The sequence below is a fragment of the Ammodytes marinus genome (assembly GCF_949987685.1).
Source record: "Ammodytes marinus genome assembly, chromosome: 19".
NCBI classification, from domain to species: Eukaryota; Metazoa; Chordata; class Actinopteri; order Uranoscopiformes; family Ammodytidae; genus Ammodytes; species Ammodytes marinus.
In genome coordinates this window covers 18234772-18254943 of record NC_137223.1, presented here as the reverse complement: position 1 = coordinate 18254943, position 20172 = coordinate 18234772, and the positions used below count along the sequence as shown (strand labels likewise).

General features: G+C 41.0%; 2 protein-coding genes across 2 annotated transcripts in view; both read right to left on the bottom strand.

The window, feature by feature from the left end:
• phip (PHIP subunit of CUL4-Ring ligase complex) overlaps positions 1-8122 on the bottom strand; it is a gene marked incomplete at its 5' end in the record, with an annotated part of 38552 nt that extends 30430 nt beyond the window's left edge. The window contains 9 exon segments of the mRNA XM_080047670.1: positions 3458-3618; positions 3874-3972; positions 4206-4356; positions 7486-7545; positions 7692-7721; positions 7808-7866; positions 7981-8033; positions 8035-8068; positions 8071-8122. Coding sequence (XP_079903796.1) covers positions 3458-3618; positions 3874-3972; positions 4206-4356; positions 7486-7545; positions 7692-7721; positions 7808-7866; positions 7981-8033; positions 8035-8068; positions 8071-8122 — 699 coding nt within the window.
• A 3857-nt stretch (positions 8123-11979) lies between these two features.
• hmgn3 (high mobility group nucleosomal binding domain 3) lies at positions 11980-19524 on the bottom strand. The gene is made up of 6 exons (XM_080048278.1): positions 19388-19524; positions 17583-17633; positions 17269-17298; positions 15537-15587; positions 14741-14842; positions 11980-12767 (listed from the first exon to the last, which is right to left on the bottom strand). The coding sequence occupies exons 1-6, from the start codon at positions 19400-19402 to the stop codon at positions 12720-12722; spliced, it is 297 nt and encodes a 98-aa protein (XP_079904404.1). The 5' UTR covers positions 19403-19524; the 3' UTR covers positions 11980-12719.
• Positions 19525-20172: the final 648 nt, after the last annotated feature.

The window sequence follows — 20172 nt, the reverse complement described above, 5'->3', positions numbered from 1 at the left end:
AAAAAAGTGACAATGAACACATCCAGGCACTAGATCGTCATTTGCTCAAGTGCTGTCAGAGCATCTGCACCAGAGATGCCATCTAATTTAATTATTGCCAGTAAAGGCAACATGTGAACACAGCAGCTGTCATGTAAACACCTTCATGAGGATATAGTACACTATCTGGAGCCAAATGATGGATGACATTTGAATCAGTCTCGTCTGGTTTACAGATTGTTTTCATGGTGTCAGATTGTGTTTGCATATATATGTATATAGTATACACTATAGGTGGATAATTACATTCCATCCATTAACATATTAAATGCAAAATCAATAAGTATAATAACCATATATAACATATTTTATTTTTGAATGCCTTGCATTGGCTAAACTACTGTATATTTATATATTTTTACATTAAGACGATTATTAACACATTATTATTAAAATCCAGTAAATTAATTTGGGTTAATCGGCTATTCAAGTTTCTGCAACCATTTAAATGTTTCCTTAAACTGGTATGTCAGGGGCTTCACAATGATGGGGTAACAGTGTGCAGGTAAAGCACACTGAATGTCATTCAAAGTGCCATTTTGCCACAAGCAACAAGACCAAACAGACACACTGACTTGCTGACCAGATAGTTCAGGAGAATTTTTTCACACCACCGTGAGATGGACTGGCCTGTTCCTCGCTCCAGCTGAAATAGCTACACCACAGAAGACACAGCAATCTCAAACTCTACAGTAGAGAAAGATAAACATCTATTGGCTGGGGCTCTGCAAAGACTTCACAAGATGTCTCATTTTGACAAAAGCTGTTCTAGCAAAAAATTAGGCAGTGTTAGAGGGGAAGACCTCTTTTAAGCATATTTATTATTTAGTAAAAACATTATGTGGAAGCAATGCGAGCAAAGAAAGGAAAACAAAGGCAATGTTAAGAAGAAACAGGCAATAATAATAATAAATAATCCATGAAGTCAAGCCTTATTAGAGAGAAGTTTGGAAGCCTCCAGGCAGCTTCCTTTAGTCCAGATTTAAAATGCACGATAAAGACCTTTAATGAAGACATGGAAACAGCCCACAGGGACTCAACTGAGAATTTCTTGGATGTGATCCAGCCTGGGAGGGGTTAAAAGGTTTGCGATTCAACATGGTGCCAGTCCCATCAGTGCCTTGATTACAATGTCAAAATATTTTTTGAATCAACAGGTAACCAGCGTCATGAAGGGATAACACAGTGTGACATTACCAAATATCTTTATCTAAAATTAAGTTTGTGTGATTGTTAGAAGCTGATCACGTGTGAAGTGAAATGCACAGGGCCACATCAGTAATTCAGGACGACTAAGGATTAAATGAATGTAATGTAGTGTGAAATATCAGTCCATTTACAAAACACCTCGGTTCTTTACCTCATTATCAAGTTTACACATCAGACGGACAGATTTGATTGCAGCGAGTCTGTTACAGAAAATGCCTAAACATCCATCTTTATACATATGCAAAGCATTTTATCAGACAGGAAGCCACGCTATCAGCATCAGCATAGACTTTAAGAGGAAATGTGACATGAAAACCCACAGCCCCCTCCTTCGGATCATAATCACTTGCAGAATAGAGTCGGGCTGGAGCTGTGAGGACTGATCAAAACAGCCAGCGTCCCCTTAGTGATTTAGAAAAAAAGAGCTCAAGGACAAATTACAGCTGTGGCAAGATGGACGCAAAACTGATTGTCCCAAATAAGCACCGGCCGTGAATGGTGAAGGGTTCGGGGAAAAAAGGAGACCTGACGCGAACGTTCCTTGTCGCTAATAGATATAAACTTATGTCAGCGACAGTCAGGGACAAACAATGACTACCCAGGCCAGCTAGTCTAATTTGTCCTTTCCCAGTGGCCATGATAATGAGCTTGTGGCCATTTCTCAAGCTATATTATTATAAATCAATATGGCTATTTGCCAGTCAACTGGTTAAACCAAGTACTGTACATGCACTCATTGATAACAAATGATCACATTAAACATTTGGTGCTCAATAAAAAAACGATCAATAATCAATCTCCCCTCCGCTGCAGCAGAGACTGACGATGTGCAAAAAATAAATAAAAAAAGGAAAATAATATATAAATAAAAAATGATCTTGTGATGAAAGGAGACAGCAAGAGAGAGAAACAGAGGTAGAGAGAGGGATAGAGAGAGAGGAGAGAAAAAAAGGGAGAAGAAGAGAGTAAGGGAGACTGACAGACAACAAATTTTAATTCTGGCACTTAGCCAGCGCCTTAGAGGAAACATTTTCTCCAGTTATGATGAGAAATAGCAAGAGGACAAAGGAGGGGCAGCGCAGGATGAGGGAAAAGAAGACACAGAGAAAGAGAGCAAATGCAGGGAGTGTAAAAACAGTGGAAAGAGAGATAGCAGAGAAAGAGTCAATCTAGCCCCCTCTCCTCCTCTTCCTCACTCTCAGCAGCCAGCCATTTTCAAAGATTTAAGAAAAAGAGAGCTGAAATGGTGTAGAGCAGTAGGCACTGTTTGATTCAAGGATCCAAACAGAAGGATGGCGAGCATTATATCAACATTATCCCATTGTTCGTTTCAATATCTAACTCTAAGCACATGGGGAAATTAAACCGATACACAGCACATATGCACACAAGGAGCATCCGGAGGGCAAAGGTCAACTCCACACCCGTTTGAGAGAACATGGGAATGCCCTCGCTCTGTCCCGTCTATGGAATTAAATGATTATCCTAAAGATGTGTGATTTCTGTCTGTAATAGCCTTGAGTCATTCGGTGAAAGCATCCTGTCACAGTAAGGTAAACAGTAATTACCTTCCACTTAAACTGTTAAATCGGGGATAAAAGACGCTTGGTCATCTCGGTAGGCAGAGGACGACTCGTCACAATCGAACACAATGTACAAAGCTAGCAAGAGGGGACACTAAACAAAAACAAGGGAAAAACTGACAACACACAACAATGTCACAGAAATTATGGATGGGACCGATTGTATAGGGGTATAGGGTCTGATAATGCTGCAATCCATAGTCCATAGTTAATAATCTGTTGTTTTTTATATCCAAACTCCATAGTCCATTTCTTTTTTTTTATGTAATTCATTTTTAATCTTTTGGTTGTTTTTCATACTGTTTGTTAAGAGTTGTTATCCCTGCAAAACAATAACCCAACTTAATGTATCACAGTCAGATTGAGGAAGCAGCCAGTAGCTTATAGTTATAGTTATTTTTTGTTTTCTGGATATTTATTTCAATTTAAATATGTTGTGTTACACGGTGAAAGCCTTGTGAAGTAGTTGTGAAGCTCTGAAATATATATATCTCTGTATTGAACCTTTTGCATTTTTTTCCTACTCGTATAAATTAGAATTGCTGGGTCGGAATGTGAACAGATTATTACATGCTCCTTAAACACCAGTACACACACAAAAACGCATGAGCAGACTGCGGCTTTACCGTGAAGATGCGTCGTCCCGTCCGGTCAAAGGTGACACAGTACACTGACGACAGATGTCCCAGAATCCTCTTGTGCATCTTCATGTGCTGGTACACGGCTGTAGGCAACAGCTGACGGAGACGGTAGGAGCCATTCAGTCGACGGCCGTGGCTCGTCTCCACTAGGTTAGTAAAAATCAATCAATCGATCAATAAATAAAAAGATACACACAGGTAAAAGCTTTTTCAGAACACCAACTGTGTTTCTGAAGGAAATCAATAACAAAAGCGATGTCAGATGCTTCTGGCAACAAAGACCTTGGCGGGCAAAGATATGGTATAGAAATGTATGATCCGACTCCTACACTGAATATTAAAGGCACGGACAAAGTACGCATTTTTCTATCTTTTTTTCAAAATTCAAGAGCTTTCTTTACCAATATTTGGAGGGCTCCCGTAGATAATGGGTGGCTCCGGTGGTCGCCCACAGTGCAGTGCAGCCAGCGCTGAGCCCTTCCACACAACATGCTTGCAACCTAAAGATAGATGAACACAACACATGTGAGTTAAAGACACATCCGTATGTACACATTGTATATTTTTATTGTTCTGTATTCTATTTGCATGCACACAGGGAAGACAGGTGAGGTCTGTTAGTCTACACAAACAACGCAGGAGAGATGTAATAAAGCCATTTTCTGAGTGGCTGTATTGTGGATGTGTTGACATTAAAGCAGTGCATGTGCACATGTGCTGAGTGTCCACTCACTCTTGCTGGTGCGGAGGAGATTCTGCCTGCCGGCCCCCAGCAGGCTGCTGAGTCCAGGCACGCTGGCAGGGACATCCCTCTCCAGCAGCGGACAAACTCTGGAGCAGACCTGCAGCAGGTGGTCTGCACTGATGTGCCGGTAGAGCTTCACCTGAACACACACACACACACACACACACACACACACACACACACACACACACACACACACACACACACACACACACACACACACACACACACACACACACACACACACACACACACACACACACACACACACACACACACACACACACACACACACACACACACACACACACACACGAGCAGGCTGGTAAAAAAAAGAAGCTGAAATAAAACTATTCAAAACACAAAACAAATGTTTCAGGATGTGCCTATATTCTTGCTCAGCGTTAAGACACCCACAGAAAAAAAAAATCTCCATGGAAATAGTGACCACATTATTACAACAAATGCCAACTAATAATATTAAGATAAATATTTTCAGTTGTTCCTGATTTAATTTAACCTAAAACATGAATAAAGTATTTACAAGTGACAGTGTGGCCCGAAGACAAAAGGTTTTTTGTTTTGGCTCAAGTCCATTTAGTTTAAAATTCTAAAGCACAAAACAAACACACTGCACACAAAAAATAATAAAAAAATTAGACAAAACTAAATACAAGGTCACAACTCCAAAGGCCTGTCGATTAGCTGACAATTAGAAATATAACAGTGCCCTTTCAAAAACCCTATTCAACAATCAATCAAAAATCAACAACTGTACCCCATGCGTTTCCACAATAATAAATCACAGTAATTACTAAAAATTACTAAAATACATTTCACACATTTTGTACTAAGTGACATTCATTCACTTTACAAACTGAGAAATCCACACACAAGGAGCACTCTGACAAAATTCTTAATTATTAAATATTTATATCACCAAATGAAAAACAGATCAAAGGGCATCTTCACCCAGATGAGAGTAGAAATCTTGTCAACATGTTTGTCTAGTAGACGGATGTGGATCCAGTTCATGTTCAGTAAAGCAAAGCAGCGGGGAAAGGGGGGTGTGGCATGCACCATGAGCACCACCTTGGAAACACACACACAGTGTCTCCCTCACTCCACTGACACATGGAGACACTCCTGCATGGCCAATCTCTGTGCGCACACGCACACGCACACACACACACACACACACCTGACTGACTGGAGCAGGATGGGAGGGATAAATATGCAGCGAGCGTGCTGCGTGCATCACCGTGTTAATTCCAGGGCGCAGGGAATGTATTTGAAATGCATTCATTTAAAATCAGACATGCATTCATCAGCTTTGTTTCACACACATCTGATTTAAATAGCTGATCATGGGTCGGTGAAGGAGCCCCATTCAGGTACACACCGAGCCACGAAGAACACACACACACACACACACACACACACACACACACACACACACACACACACACACACACACACACACACACACACACACACACACACACACACACACACACACACACACACACACACACACAGAGAGAGTGATAGCCTATGTAATAACAATCTAGCTTCTTGAGGCTAACACGCAACACTCACAACAGCAGCACCAGGAAGCACATGGCGCTGTGCACATGCCTGCAAGTTCCCCCTCTGCACAACTATCACTATCACTATCAATACACTGTTCAATCCATCCAATCAATCCATAAAAATGACCTATTCTGGATATAATTCTCCTATTTATGTTCTTATATGAAAAAAACATGGTTGAAATCCACTTGTGATTTGAGGTCAAATTTTAAAAAAATATATAAATTGGTATAATTGCAAAATATGGTCATAACGATATTAATAGGCTGGTATTTTCATTAAAAAGGAGGAATAATTATTCTATATTGAGTGTTCCTGATCAATTTCGGATGCGAAATCGCAATAATTATACATCTAATTAATCCGCCTTAATTAATTAATATCGCTAATTATTATTACAATATCATCGAAACAAGCGTTGTTTCCTTCAGTGCCCAACCCCCTCCTGTAGCAGCCGCGTAGATCAACTGTTCACAAACATGTGGCCCGCCTATAAACACAACGTCTCCATTTGGTCTAATAATTAATAACCCGCCGCAGTATTTTTTTTCTAATTTTTTTTTCTTTTTCTAATCGGTGAAATTATGCACAATAGACAGGAGGCAGGCTGAACGGCAGGGAATGGGAGGAGGAGGAACGGAGGGCCGAATGAGCCAAGCAGGAAGGGAGAGAGAGAGAGAAGAAAAAACACTGACAGGCAGAAAGGCACTGTCAATAATTTCTTAAAGGTGCAAATAAAAGGTACACATTTTGCAATGTGAACATCTTGCTTTGGATGTTTAGTAGCATTTTGTCTGTGTGCACGAGAGAACAAGAATCCAAACATATATATTTGCTGATGAAATCGACCCATGGGTCACTATTACTGTTAAATATAAAACTCATAAAATAAAATTTCAATAACATAAAATAAAATAAAGTGGGGATGCACACCGAGAAAAATAAAATAAATTGCACGCGATGATTAATTCTCCCCACGCCCCCATGCGTAAACGGCGCTTTTGGAGCGAGCTCCGTTTGTTTACGTGACAATTAGCGCCTCAATTAACGCAGCAATTAGAAGATAGCATCTCAACGTTACCTCTCATCTTCACATAAACCAATCTCACTCTTCTCTTCCCTCCGATATTTTGCACCACAATCCTCCTCAACCAAAGTGAAAAACTCGCTCTTCAAAATGACTCCACTAACACAAGATCTCTTCAGATGGGACTCCAGCTTTACTTAATATAGCTTACTGTTTATATTCTCCCCAAAAATATGCCCTGTTTTCTAACTCTTGCTCCCCCCATGTGTGTTTTCAACCCATGCACACAAATTATGCAGGACAAGAGCGCCTCCATCTCTCTCAGGCTAGTGGCGCAGGGAGTCCCTCCTCCGGATCCTGGCGCTCCTACACCACAACACTCATGACGTATTAACATTTCACACACTATTTTCCAACAACTATTAAAACCCTTTTGGACTTGCATGGCACCCAAACTCGCACACTGCGGTCCACGGGGCGCCAGGGACCCGACCCTTGGGTGCCCTGGAACGGCCCCAACCAGCGACCAGCTCGCCCTGCAAAGTCCTTTACAGTTTTTTTCTTCACCACCTGATTTAAAAATTGCGGGAAATTCAATTTTTATGTGGCTCTCTACAAACTTTTTCCTCAGTTATAGAGCTCCCTTACCAAATTTTCGTACGTCCCGGGGTGCTCCTGTCCCGTCCAGTCCAGCCTTCTGGGCAGCAGCTGAGATGGAAACATAGTGTCCACTATGATCATGTAGCTCATAAATGTGACGAGACATGTTTTTAAACGGTAAATGATAAATCAAGAGGAAAAGCAACATCACACACTACAGTGCAGATGCAGCCCTGTACTGCTGACATGCTTACCTCCTTCTCCTCCACCTCCCTTATCAGGGTCTGAAAATAGGATAAAAAATGCAAAATTACACCCCGTGACAATTTCGGACATATTATAAATGTTTCTAAAATGCATAAAAACCAACCTCGGCTGCTTTCTGACACGGTCCAGCTTCTAGAAACCGGGCTATTAGGAAGTACAGTTCTGGTATGGTTGAGAGGGGGAGAAGAGGACGGGAGCTGCGTTAGAAGAGGGCAACGAGGAAACTGGGGGGCTATTACGACAACCATAACATATTTTCCGATCTCCTTTACTCACCAGAAGTCAACTGCGCGATGTGTTTACTGTCTGAAGCCATTTTGGTGTTGTTTGCCAGGGCAGCGCCAGAGCCTCTGTGGTGGGTCTAGGTGGCTGCCCTGTAGCTGTCACTGTTTATCCACCAGGAAGAGGCTGCCTCCATTCAGCTCGGCACACACACAGTCCCGGCCGCGTCGAGTATTCATCCGCTTAGCTACAAATAGTGCACGCCGCACGGTTCAGCCCGCCAAACACCGTCTATGCCCGGCAAATAACCAACCGAGAAATCATCCCTGGGTTGTCTACCCCGTGTGAATTATAATGGTGGTCAAGCGGTTGTGTGGGCATGTTTTTCTCAATCCCCCTCCCCCTCAAAAGAAGAAAACGCAAGCCCTCTGCGGAAGAATACGAGTGATGTGTTCCACGCACGCACGCCACTGTAGAGGGGAGGTAGAAATGGCAGCCTGCTGTAGAAGAGGATACATTGCTGCAGAGCAGCTGCGACTTCGCAGTTAAATAACCCTTATCCTGTTTTAACAATTACAATTAAAACAATCTCCATAGTTTTAAGGTTGTTGCGGATTAACACAGCCTAATTCCCATTCTATGTGTATGTATTTGTAGCCGCGGATGTAGATTTAGGCTCCCGTGTTTTAGGTGGGTTATTTACAGCCGATTTACTAACCGTTTTAGCCAGGTTTCATTAAGCAATACATAGCTTTTTTAATACTGCGTGTGCTCGCGGTCTTCTCTTGTTATCGCCCCGTCGTTACTGTGTAACAAGATGTCTGGTTAACTAACACACCCACTCTCTCTTTTTTCTCTCTCTGTCTCTCTCTCTCTCTCTGGGAGCCGTTTGGTGGGGAAGTCGTCCATTTCTCTTCCAAATAGTGCCAGGCAGTAAAATGGGGGAAGGGTTGGATAAAGAAGGGGAATGCAGCTTAATGAATGAAACCTCGTGAGTTACAGGAATGTAATGGCAATGACTATTAAATCGAGATAGATCAGAGAAGGTTTTTTAGGATATGCTTGACAGTGTAGATCTACACATTTCCTCTAAGCTGTGAGAATAAAAGTAACAACAGGGTGTTGTGTTCTAAAAATGAGATAATATGAGGCCATTATTTGCCATTAGCCTAAGGGTGTTTTTTTTTATCTTTATTGCCTTACAAACACAATGGCCTGCGTTTTACAGCAGAACTAGAAACCTGCTCCCAGTCTCATAGCCTACTGACCCTATGAACCCTTTCTTTTCCCTAAGCCAATTTATATAGGGTTAGGCATCTATGAAAGCAAGTAATTAATCACTAAGAATAAACAGTATAACATTTAATTAAATTCAAATAACTTTATTCGTCCCTGAGGGGCAGTTGCGGTTTCTGTTAAAAAAAACTTGAAACTACCTTTTTTAATTGCAAAACAAACCACGTCCGGAATAATGTCAACACTGTGTCCTGAAAACTAACGTGAGAGAGATGTATACACCTAAGAGAAACCAAAGAGAGTGTTTCAGTAACCACCGACAAGTTATAGGCCTACGTGATTGTTCACACATACTATTCATTATTTTTACTTCAGAATAAACTAAAGGTGCGATCATTCCTAACATTTAGTTTTCTTGATTCAATTGCATCATTCAAATAATCATAGACAGTAGAATAGAAAAACCATGTTCCTATTTATGAAGCAAATGTCTCCCTTAATCACACAAAATTCTATATACTGTATATATACCTTTTATATAGGCATGGCCTATTATGCCTGAACTTGATTATTGTTTTGTGATGGGAACAGTCTGTTTGGATTCAACACATTTTCTCAAGAATCCAGACCCTGATAGTTACGTGTGAGCGTAATTTTTATGTTGTATGATTAGCATATGGCTTATAGCAGGATTAATTTTGGCAGTGTCAATCAACAAATGAAACAGACATTGTAATGTAGGTATCCTGGTGGCTGCACCACCTACTATTCATATTGTTGGTGTCAAAATTGCACGGTCAGATAGTTAAGCTTTTTTGCTACTTCATGTGGAACAGTAGGCCCATTCCCATCCACATGTATGTTGGCGCTACGCTGATAAGGTTAGGTCCGTCTCTTGTTGAATTTGTCAATGTCATGTTCGACTGTATTTATTACTTCCTACCATGGGTTTTGGTTTTGATGAGATGTTGTCACAAGTGCTGTTGACTGACAAGCACCTGTGATTAAAAAGGGGATGCTTGATAGATTCCTATTTTTATTTTGGACGCGCACACACACACACACACACACACACACACACACAATCACATCTAATGCTGCAAAGGATTGTGCGCTGAACTTCAGCTGCCATACAGCTGCCCCCTCAGATGAGTCAAACAGCTTCAGAATGGTCTCTTTTACCACTACACCAGACCACCCTTCAGTCTGTTAAACATACTTCCCTGGCTTTATGAATTGGAAGCACACATTTGTGGCATGGAGTGAAGCCAGGTTTGAACCTTAAGGCCTTGTCAGTCACTTACATGCCACCTTTAATCCTGAACCCCTTGTGTGTTGTTGTTGTTCTTGTTGTTGTGCTAGCCAACATGGCCACAAGGAGGCGTCCTCACTCTGTAGCACGGATGTGTGTGCCAAGGGCCACGGAGGAGTCAAAGGTTAGGAATAATGAGGGGAAACATTATGAGTTACATGTTAACTTACACTTCCTGTTACATAAATAGGAATTCACTGAATATTAGTGATCATACAAAATGTCCACAGGCCTGTGTTGGGCCTGCCTTAAACTACACATATACAATAGGCCTGTTTTGCTGCTTCTAACCACGCCACTATGACTATATCACTCTGCCTCACATACTGTTTAATTGTTCTTGTATACTTTCATTTTTTTATATACATATACTTATTATATATTTTTTTTTTTACTGATCTCTATTAGCACTATTATGCTGCAAAACCTTGAGGCTCAGTGATGGCTCATTTCATCTTAAATGACACCACCTATCAATAAATAACCACCTGTATTTGTACAATGTCCTATACTTTCAACAATTGCTATTTTCCACCAACACGCTTATGATCCTTGATAAAAAACGGATGAACACCCTTTGTCAAAATTGCTTCCTAAGGTCTTTGCCATGTGCTGTTGTTTTACTGTAATACACAAGAACTGGAGATTGGATTAGATTAGAGCTGTCTTTCCATTGGTATCTCATCAGAGAGCTTTGAATATTTATATTTCACTGTCATGGTGTTCTTATGGCTACTGTGGTCTTCATGGTTGACTTTAATTGTCAATATACATGTGCAGCTTAAAGTATGGGTAATGTGTATGGGTCAAAAGGTCAGATGATGCATTTTTTTGTAAGTGCTGTTGCATACATTCCTACTCTTACATTTGGTTTAAAGAGCTGATCGTTTTGGCTGAGGCTCCTGCTATTACACTTAAATTGGCCTCTCCACTGTCTGTGGTTTTCACACATCATCACTCCACACCTACATTTGAAAAAAAATAAAAAAGTTGAACTTGTTCACATCATTGGTCCGTGAGCGTGAGTGACAGGTCGTCCCTCAATGAAGAGGCCTAACGGTGCCGTCAGTCCTACCGCACCGGCAAATGCTGACCTTTCACTTCCTGACACAGCAGTTGTTTTTAACACAGCCACGTGCCCCTGGCGACCTCACACTCACACACACAAAGATCAGTGGAGGCTTTGTGTGGGTTTAAAAAGTAACTCTAAACATGAGCTCGCCTAAAAGAAGTTTTGGAACACGAGCAGAATGCATACAACATGCATACACGTGTACAGCTTCACACACGTTACCAGAGTTTTACAAAACTACAAAAGAGGGCATTTCATTACAGTATAGTGGCTATAATAAAAACTAAATAAAAAGATGGCACTGTCAGTTGTCCACATTGATGAACTAAACATGCAATGCACAATCGACACTCGTGCTGCACACAGTTTAGTTTTTTATTCACAAATAAGAGAAGAGACAGGGAAAACCAAAGAAACTCCCACGTGACTTTAACATTTTCTTTTATTTCAAAATATTCTCCCAACAGGATGAAACTCAGAAACTCAGAGGGTCCAAAGCCAATAGAGCCGTCTAGAAGAGAAGCACCACTCATTATTGCTATGTCACTCTGATGCAGGACAAGGCGTGGGGGGGGGGGGGGGGCAAAGTGGGAAGTGATACACAGCGACCCACGAAAAACACATTCACTCCAGCACATCACGTACAAAAAGGAGCAATGTGAAACACAGTGGTGGAAAGATTCTAAAAACTAGGATTCCTCTCGTTTTTTAAAGCTGCAGATGTTCTCCACGGGCGACTATGAGCCCAAGTTCTGGGTCCAAAACTGCTGATACACATCCCCTAAATCTTCACCTCAACGATGGTCAGCTTTTGTAGGGACTAGAAATATAGGTAGTGCTGGTTTTAGAGATCAAAACAGTCTTTTTTGATGAAGAACACCTGCAGCTGCCTGATAAAAACATTCTTTCTGCTTCTGGAAAGGGGCACATCGCGATTCAGATCGGAGGAGAGTCAAGCAAAAGACACACCGCAGGTAGAGGAGAGCTGAGGGGGAGAGAGTGAACACATGGGATAGGGCTGCTGGTTGTCCTTCTCTACTATCACAAGTCTAAAAAAAAGTCAGCATGGTACAAAAATCGTCAGTAAAAAAAGATGCTTTGCTGCCATGGAGTCAGAGGGGACGTGTCGGCCGGTGGACGCGTCCGTGTCCATTATTATTTGATTTTTTTTTCTTATGCCTTTTCCTCAGCTGCCTCCTCTTCCGCCGCTTCAGTATTTACCTGGGAGGGAGGGACGACAGGGAAAGAATTACACAGAGATGTGGCCGTCAACCCTCTCATTCTCACCACAGGTATATTCCAGGACAGGAATTAGCAAGCGACAACGAGCAAACCCACACAACTTCAATTCATTTTTGAACGGAGGTAAATCGGAGCTTATCCAGCTGAAAGATGAAAGGGCGATTTCCATTACTGAGACAGCAGCATGAGCTATGGAAGACCTGAATGAATGAACCACTTAGTTGGCTCCCTATGGTTTCAGTCTGATTTACTGAGATACCAGAATAACTCAGCATCAGCTTGTTCACCAGATATAAAAGGTAATAAATAGGTAATCATCTTACTTTTAAACCTGCTTTTTAGTACAAGCCACAAGTTTAAAGGCAAGGCAAGGCAAGTTTATTTATATAGCACAATTCAAACACAAAGCCACTCAAAGTGCTTTACAGGGGCAAGATTAAAATACATAAAACACATTAGAAGACATTTAAAAGCGAATGAAAAGAAGTAAAACATTTAAATTAAATAAAAAGTACAGGTTAAAATGGAAACAGAAAAGAAGAGGACAGCAGCTGTTCTGTAAATGTTGAATGTGATCTTTTTCCACAGACCTTGTGAATTTAAGAAATTTGCTTTCTAAACAAGCGTTAGATGAGAAAACACCACTGTTATATCTGTACGATAAATGCAAACCTGAAGCCAGCAACCTAGCTAAACAGCTAAGAAATGCTAGGCTAGGCTAACCATCTCCTGGCTGTAGCTTCATATGCAGCCAAGAGTTGTATCAATTTTCTCATTTTACTCTCTGCATAATTTTGGTTCCTTGAGATTAATTCTTATATTCTGTTTAGAGTAGAGTTTGGATTAAAAATAAAATTCTTTGCTGACCCCAAACCCTTTCCAATCCGGAACATGGACTGATGTCCACTTAGGGCTTGTGGAGGTAGTTCTGGTTTTATGTGCTGATGTTTGAAGATTTTCATCTCTTAAAGTTGCGTAAACGTTTTTCCTGGGCTAGAAAGTAGTTTTTGTGACTTGTAATTTGAAAACTGGAAAAGCTGAGGTGAGTACAGAGAGACAAAACCTGATTGGTGAGGCTTTAGTCTGATCCTTATAATTCTTCTTTGATAGAACTCTGTGTTAAATTCCGCAATTCTGTCCACTGATAGTTCTACCTCCATTGCTCAGATTTTATTAGAAGTAGCTCTGAAAAGCTACTCAATCGTCTCGGATCCACAACCCCTTTAGTCTGGGCAGGAAGCAAGGATAGGGTGATCTCACTGAAGGGGAAATCTGCTGTCTATATCCTCTATTAACACAGTGAGCTAGTCACATTTCACATGCGGCAGTGAAACCTTCCTGCTCGTGCGTATAACATCGTCCCTAGGCCCACTTCACTGCAAACGGAAACGCCACACATTTTCACTGCTCCTTGTCAATACAGTCTCTCTTAAACACACCACAGCACTCCTTAACACACTCGATAAGTGTTTGCTTAATGAACATACAATTTCAGTATATACTGTATGATAAGTTAGTATCCAAACGTACACACTCTGAAGATGGATTAGAAACGCATGACCATACCCTTAACTCTGACTGTCTCACTCTGCCCTCTCACGGACATCAGGGAGGGAGCCATGCTTCTGACGAAAGACACACTGACAGATGGACGAGACACGTAGATCTGTGTGTGTGTGTGTGTGTGTGTGTGTGTGTGTGTGTGTGTGTGTGTGTGTGTGTGTGTGTGTGTGTGTGTGTGTTTGTGTGTGTGAGCAATACGTGTGAGTGGAGAGAGATGTGTAGTAGTGATAGCAGTTATGCATTGGGTTATGGAGGAATATAGGTGCAGGTAATGTTTTTACACAAATTGACAAAATAAGGGAAAAAAAGATGAGTATTTTCGGGTCTGTCGCAGACCGAATGAACGAGTTCTTCTATATCAACACATTTTTAATTGTCCCTCCTCATACCTCATTGGTCTTGGTATTTCCGTTGTGGGCGGGGCCATCGTCCTTCCTGCCCTTAGCGACAACTTTCTTTGCCTTCGCCATCCCCTTATCATCTGCCACCTTCTGCATGGAAGAAATGGGAAGAAGTTCATACAACTGCATAAAGGATACACAATGGAACATATCGTTGTACATGGAAAACATTTTCACTATGACCAAATGCTTAATTATCTGTCAAAGGCTCAAATTTTTCCTTTGTTTATTTTTTCACCAAAAATAACTTTGATTTGAACTTAAACTTTAAACTTAACTTTAAAACCATTTTAAACAGAGGTTTATTTTATTAATTTTTTTTTTGATTTTACCTTCATTTAACCAGGCAGGCCATTAAGACCAAATTCTTATTTACAAAGACTGCAAAGAACTACTGTTTAATAATGGAAAGCATAATTTTTCTTCTGTCTGTCTACATTCCTCTCATAAAAGAAAGGGGAGAGAAAAATGTTGATCGTCCGCAGTTCCTCAAGTCGAATCAATAAAAGTTTAAACTATAGAAGGTTACAAACTTTTATAAGATTTTACCAGAATTGGTCATTAAAATGAAAACAAACAATATTGAAAATAAGAAGGCCTACCAAGTAACATGCAAACAGCTGTGTGTGTGTGTGTGTGTTTCTGTGTTTTCCACCTGGCGGCCTTTGTCATAGACCTAAACCAGTTTCGAGGGGGCAACAGAGAGCCTCAGACTGCTGCAAATTTATGTGGCTATAAATAAATAATTGTAGGCGTAGTGTGTGTGTTTGTGTGTGTGCTTCACCTTGACGATGGCCTTCTTGGGCTTGGCCTCAGGCTTGGGTGGACCAGGCTTCTGAAAATTAGGTCGAATTCAGTTAGGAATGACCAACAAAACAGTGCATAGTTTATAGAGAAATATTACTTCATCCTTGGTTACTCCTCTCCCATTATCAGAGCCATCTGTAGACTTATTTAAATACTATCGCTGGACAGTTGATTAGAATTTTCATTAGGACTAAGTTTGAACACGTGGAGACTTGGAATGTAAGCACTGGCTCTCACTGTTAAAATGAATAAGAATCAAATACTCAAATTTCTTGGGAATATGATATATGGGAAATAAAATACCCCTGTGCTAAGTCGTTTTTAGTATCTGCCTCATCGCAAAGTGAATTGTCCTTAGACCACCGAACAATGAGTATAGGATGTACAAATCTGGCTACTTCGTGAGAGTGAGTTTGCTCCAGAGCTTTTTCAGGCTGCTGAGTGTGGACCATAGTGCCCCGCAGCCACAAGCTACAGCAACACCACTGTGGCTAAATTAAATCATGTGATTCCTTCCCAGAATATCTGTTTTGCTTAATAAAACACTGGGGGGCTCAACATTTACAATAACATGTCATGCAGCCCAAATAGCTTATGAACAAAGCATTACACTCTTATTACTTTAGTTCAACTTGCTCAAAGACAAGGAAATGTCATATCAGTGAACAAACAAGTGGTGCTATCATGTTTACATGGTGTCTTCATTGAAAGAGTCACGTCCAAAACTTAACGGCACGGTTCCACATTTTGGGGAAAATGCATATATTCTCTTTCTTCTTTTTACCACTCTCATGTTCAATTCTACAGCAAAGAGACGATTAGCGTAGCTTTGCATCAGTCTCCACAGCTCACCGTGAGAAGAAAAAGTCCAGCTCTTAACCTTTTGGGTTTCCAACAGATTAAAAAACAAGATACACTGTAGGAGTTTGGAGTTTTTTAAATGTTTTAAATGAGCTAGCAGACTAGCTGCTTTTCCTATGTTTCCAATCTGTACGCTAATCTCAGCAATTCTAACTGGATCTAGTTAGTAGAGTGATATCTAGCGAACAAAATTAAGAGTGGCATCGATCTTCTCATCTAAAGAATACAATAAGACAGTAAGCACAGCGCCCTGAAAGTTTCTATCTATTCCTTTAACGTGCACATGCAAATGAACAAATACATGCAAAGACTCAAAAGAGATGAGTTCAACATGACACAGATAAAAACACATAGACTGTATGTGAGAGCTGCATGATCACATCAAAATCATAACTTAATGATACACTTGTTTAATAATAGCTATTATTACGGTTATGGTAATCATAGTTTAGTGGGATTTGGGGAACAAATTAAGCATTTTATCTAATTCATGAAGTTTTTTTTACTGCTAAAAATGTTTCAACTATAATGGGAGATACTATACTATTCAAATGACTACACTTATTTATTGTTGGAATATTTTAAAATGCATTCATTGGCAATCATGCAACGGAACATACTAAGGAGTCGGACGGACAAAGACAACAGAGAGAAGACAAGGACGCCAGGCCAGACAAGCGTGTTTACGGAATCTGTTAATTGCCTCGATCAATTAACAAACCCGGTGAGGGCTTTGCTCTGAGCCTTGGTAACATGACACTCACTATCCCACAAGACTGAGGCGGTGCTGAGGGGGAAGGAGAAGACAGTGACAGAGGTGAAGACAGGGAGGGGAGAACGACACTTACCGCTGACAGTCTCTCTGACCTTCTGGTGGGCTACGGGAGCAAGGGATGATCAATGACAGAGAGAGAGAGAGAGAGAGAGAGAGAGAGAGAGACAGTGACAGAGGGAGAGACAGACAGATATCAGTTGTACCTTTGTGGCCTGATGTTGAGCTGATCTGCTTGGTGACTGCCACAAGTGACTTAAACCTGTGTCAATTCTCTCACTCACTCACATACACACACACTATCTTAGTACAAAAAAAAACACAGCATGAAAACACACACCTGCACGCTCACACACAGCACACAAACACAAACACACCCGAAGCATTTACCTCTTGTTTTGTGACCTTGGAGGTCTCCTTGCCCTCGAGACCCTCTGGAGACTGCATGGAATGCAACAAGGAATGGAGAGACTATTAATACGTGCAGGTGCACATACTGTATGCAATGTATTACCCGTGCGCAGTTGAGAATTTTCATGATTCAAAATGTAGTTTTCTGCAAGTTTTCATTGACCATCTTTACCGAATTTTCATTAATAAAATAATGTTTGCTTCAACAGAGTTTACTCTGATCGGTTAAGTACATATGTAGCTTTCTCCTTCATTTGGAGTCATATGGGGGAGGGATTAGCAATAAAGACAACTCATGCAAATCATTAAGCAGTATAGCTTTGGGAAAATTACTAAAGGTTAGGACGTTACATACAAATAAAAGTTGACGCCTCCTTTTCAACAGCACACTCTTTTAACAGAAATTTCACATTATATTAATAACAACATAAAAATGTGTAACTAGAGCTGAAGCAATAAGACAATTAATCTATTATCAACATCAAATTAATCTTCATTGATTATAATCACTGATGAGGTCATTTTTACAAGCAAAAATGCCAAAATTCCACTTGGATTATTAGGTTACATATATTAGGGATTTTACTAAAGTTGTTATCAAAATATTAAAGGTCTGACATTTATAACATAATATAAGCCATTTATGACAAATTCTTCACAAAACGTATTCAAATGTGTTATAAGTCTGAATCTGCTTAGAGATGCGTGTGGATCGATTACAATTTCATATGTTTTTATATGGTGGTGAAGGATTTCTCTGGTGAATACCATTTTCGTGGAGACATGTTGTTTACATTCCAAGGACTGAGCTGTCTAGAGAATAATGTAGTATAATCAAGATTTCCTGATTTACTAATATTCTAACACACCGTTAGGCATACATTAGGTGGTCTGGTCATATCATAAACGGGCTATATTCAGGCTGCAGGTAGGTATTAGTAAGGACAGTGTAGGCTACTAGAGAGTCCGCCCCCACCGTGAAAAAAAATAAAAAAATTAAATGTTGGGTTTAGCCCCGCAGGTTGGAAATCGCATCATTTGCATGTGGACGACCTCCGCCCCTAGAGGCCTCCCATTCTCTGTCCTCAAAGGCGAATCTGCGCAGACAATGGCAGTTTTTGGATGGTAGAAAAACCCATTTCCATGCATGTGCTGATACAATGCACTGGAACTCGTCGTGCAAAGCTGTTTAGATAGTGTCACGGCCTCTTTTAACACCGAGGCAATTGTCTCTGATCCCTTCTTTCTGTATACCTTCTCTCCTTTTGGAAATGTTTTTTCAATCGGCTTGACGGCTGCCATTTATGACCACAGCAGAACAGAAATGAGACAGGGATGTGGTGATCTGTTTTTTTTCCACTATAAGATCATTCGTGGTTCAGAATCGATATATTTCATACATTTGTGAAACGCGCCCAGAGGAATTATCATTGCGCACGTCTCCAACGGGATTTACGCATCCATCCATCCGGCGGCTCCCTCTGACATTCACCAGTGCGCACAGTGGACGGGGAAGTGGCATATAAAACTAGCACAAGAACGGCCATTGAGATGAATACATTAACGGAGTAAATAGAATACAATTATTGTAGAGATGTCCCACACACACGTAGAGAGGCGTTAAATACACCTGGAAGGTTGCGGGGGAAGAGACGCTTCCTCAAACTTTGGCATCACCTCACCTGCCTCGCCGTCGCCACAGAAATCGCGCACCGCTATTTTCCTCAAATGCAAGCGCAGAAAAACTACAGTGAAGTGAGCTTGGTGGCACACACGACACTCACCTTTCTCTTCGGCATTTTTATGCGTGAATTATTCTCCAACAAGCAGGGGAAAAAATAAGGTCAAACTCGAAGGTCCAAGGGAGTCGAATTTGTACTAGCTCGAAATACAGGATCAATATCTAAGCACCTTCGATAATATGTTGATTATATGCACTCCCCAAAACTCTATACCTCCCACAGCCATTGGGTAGAGGGGTCAAAATCCTCTCCTGTGCTGACTCCCGATTGGCTCATTTAGTCTCCATGTAAATCATAGGGTCGCGGACATTGGCTGGGATTTATCAGGGGCTGCCCGTGATTGGCTATGCGCTCTTTGTGTGCAGATCCCACCAGACGACGATGGCACAGAGGGAAAGTAGAGACAGACCAATGAAAGCGGGGCCGACTCTCGGTGGATCTGGGTAATGTAGGATGCGAGAAAGAGAGAGAGGGAGAGATATTGTTTTAAATAAAACACAGAGGACCAGAAAAAACCTTCACTATGGCACAATGAAGAGCTCCAGAAAAGCTGGCAGGTATTGTGTCTTGTAGGGCTTCCCCTGCTCTAAAGAACTAGATGATTCACACTCCTGCTCAACAAATAGCCCATGCACTGCAGAGGCACCAGGGACATATTAGTAAAACAACCAAGGTCAGGTCACTAGATGAATTCACTATTGGTGGCAAATTAGTCACCTACTAATGGAGGAGTAAAATATCAGAATGTCAAACAGTCGTACAATTAAGTTGAAGGCTTGACTGTGCCATGGTATATTTCATGTGCAGCAGTTTTTGATCTGTGTTGG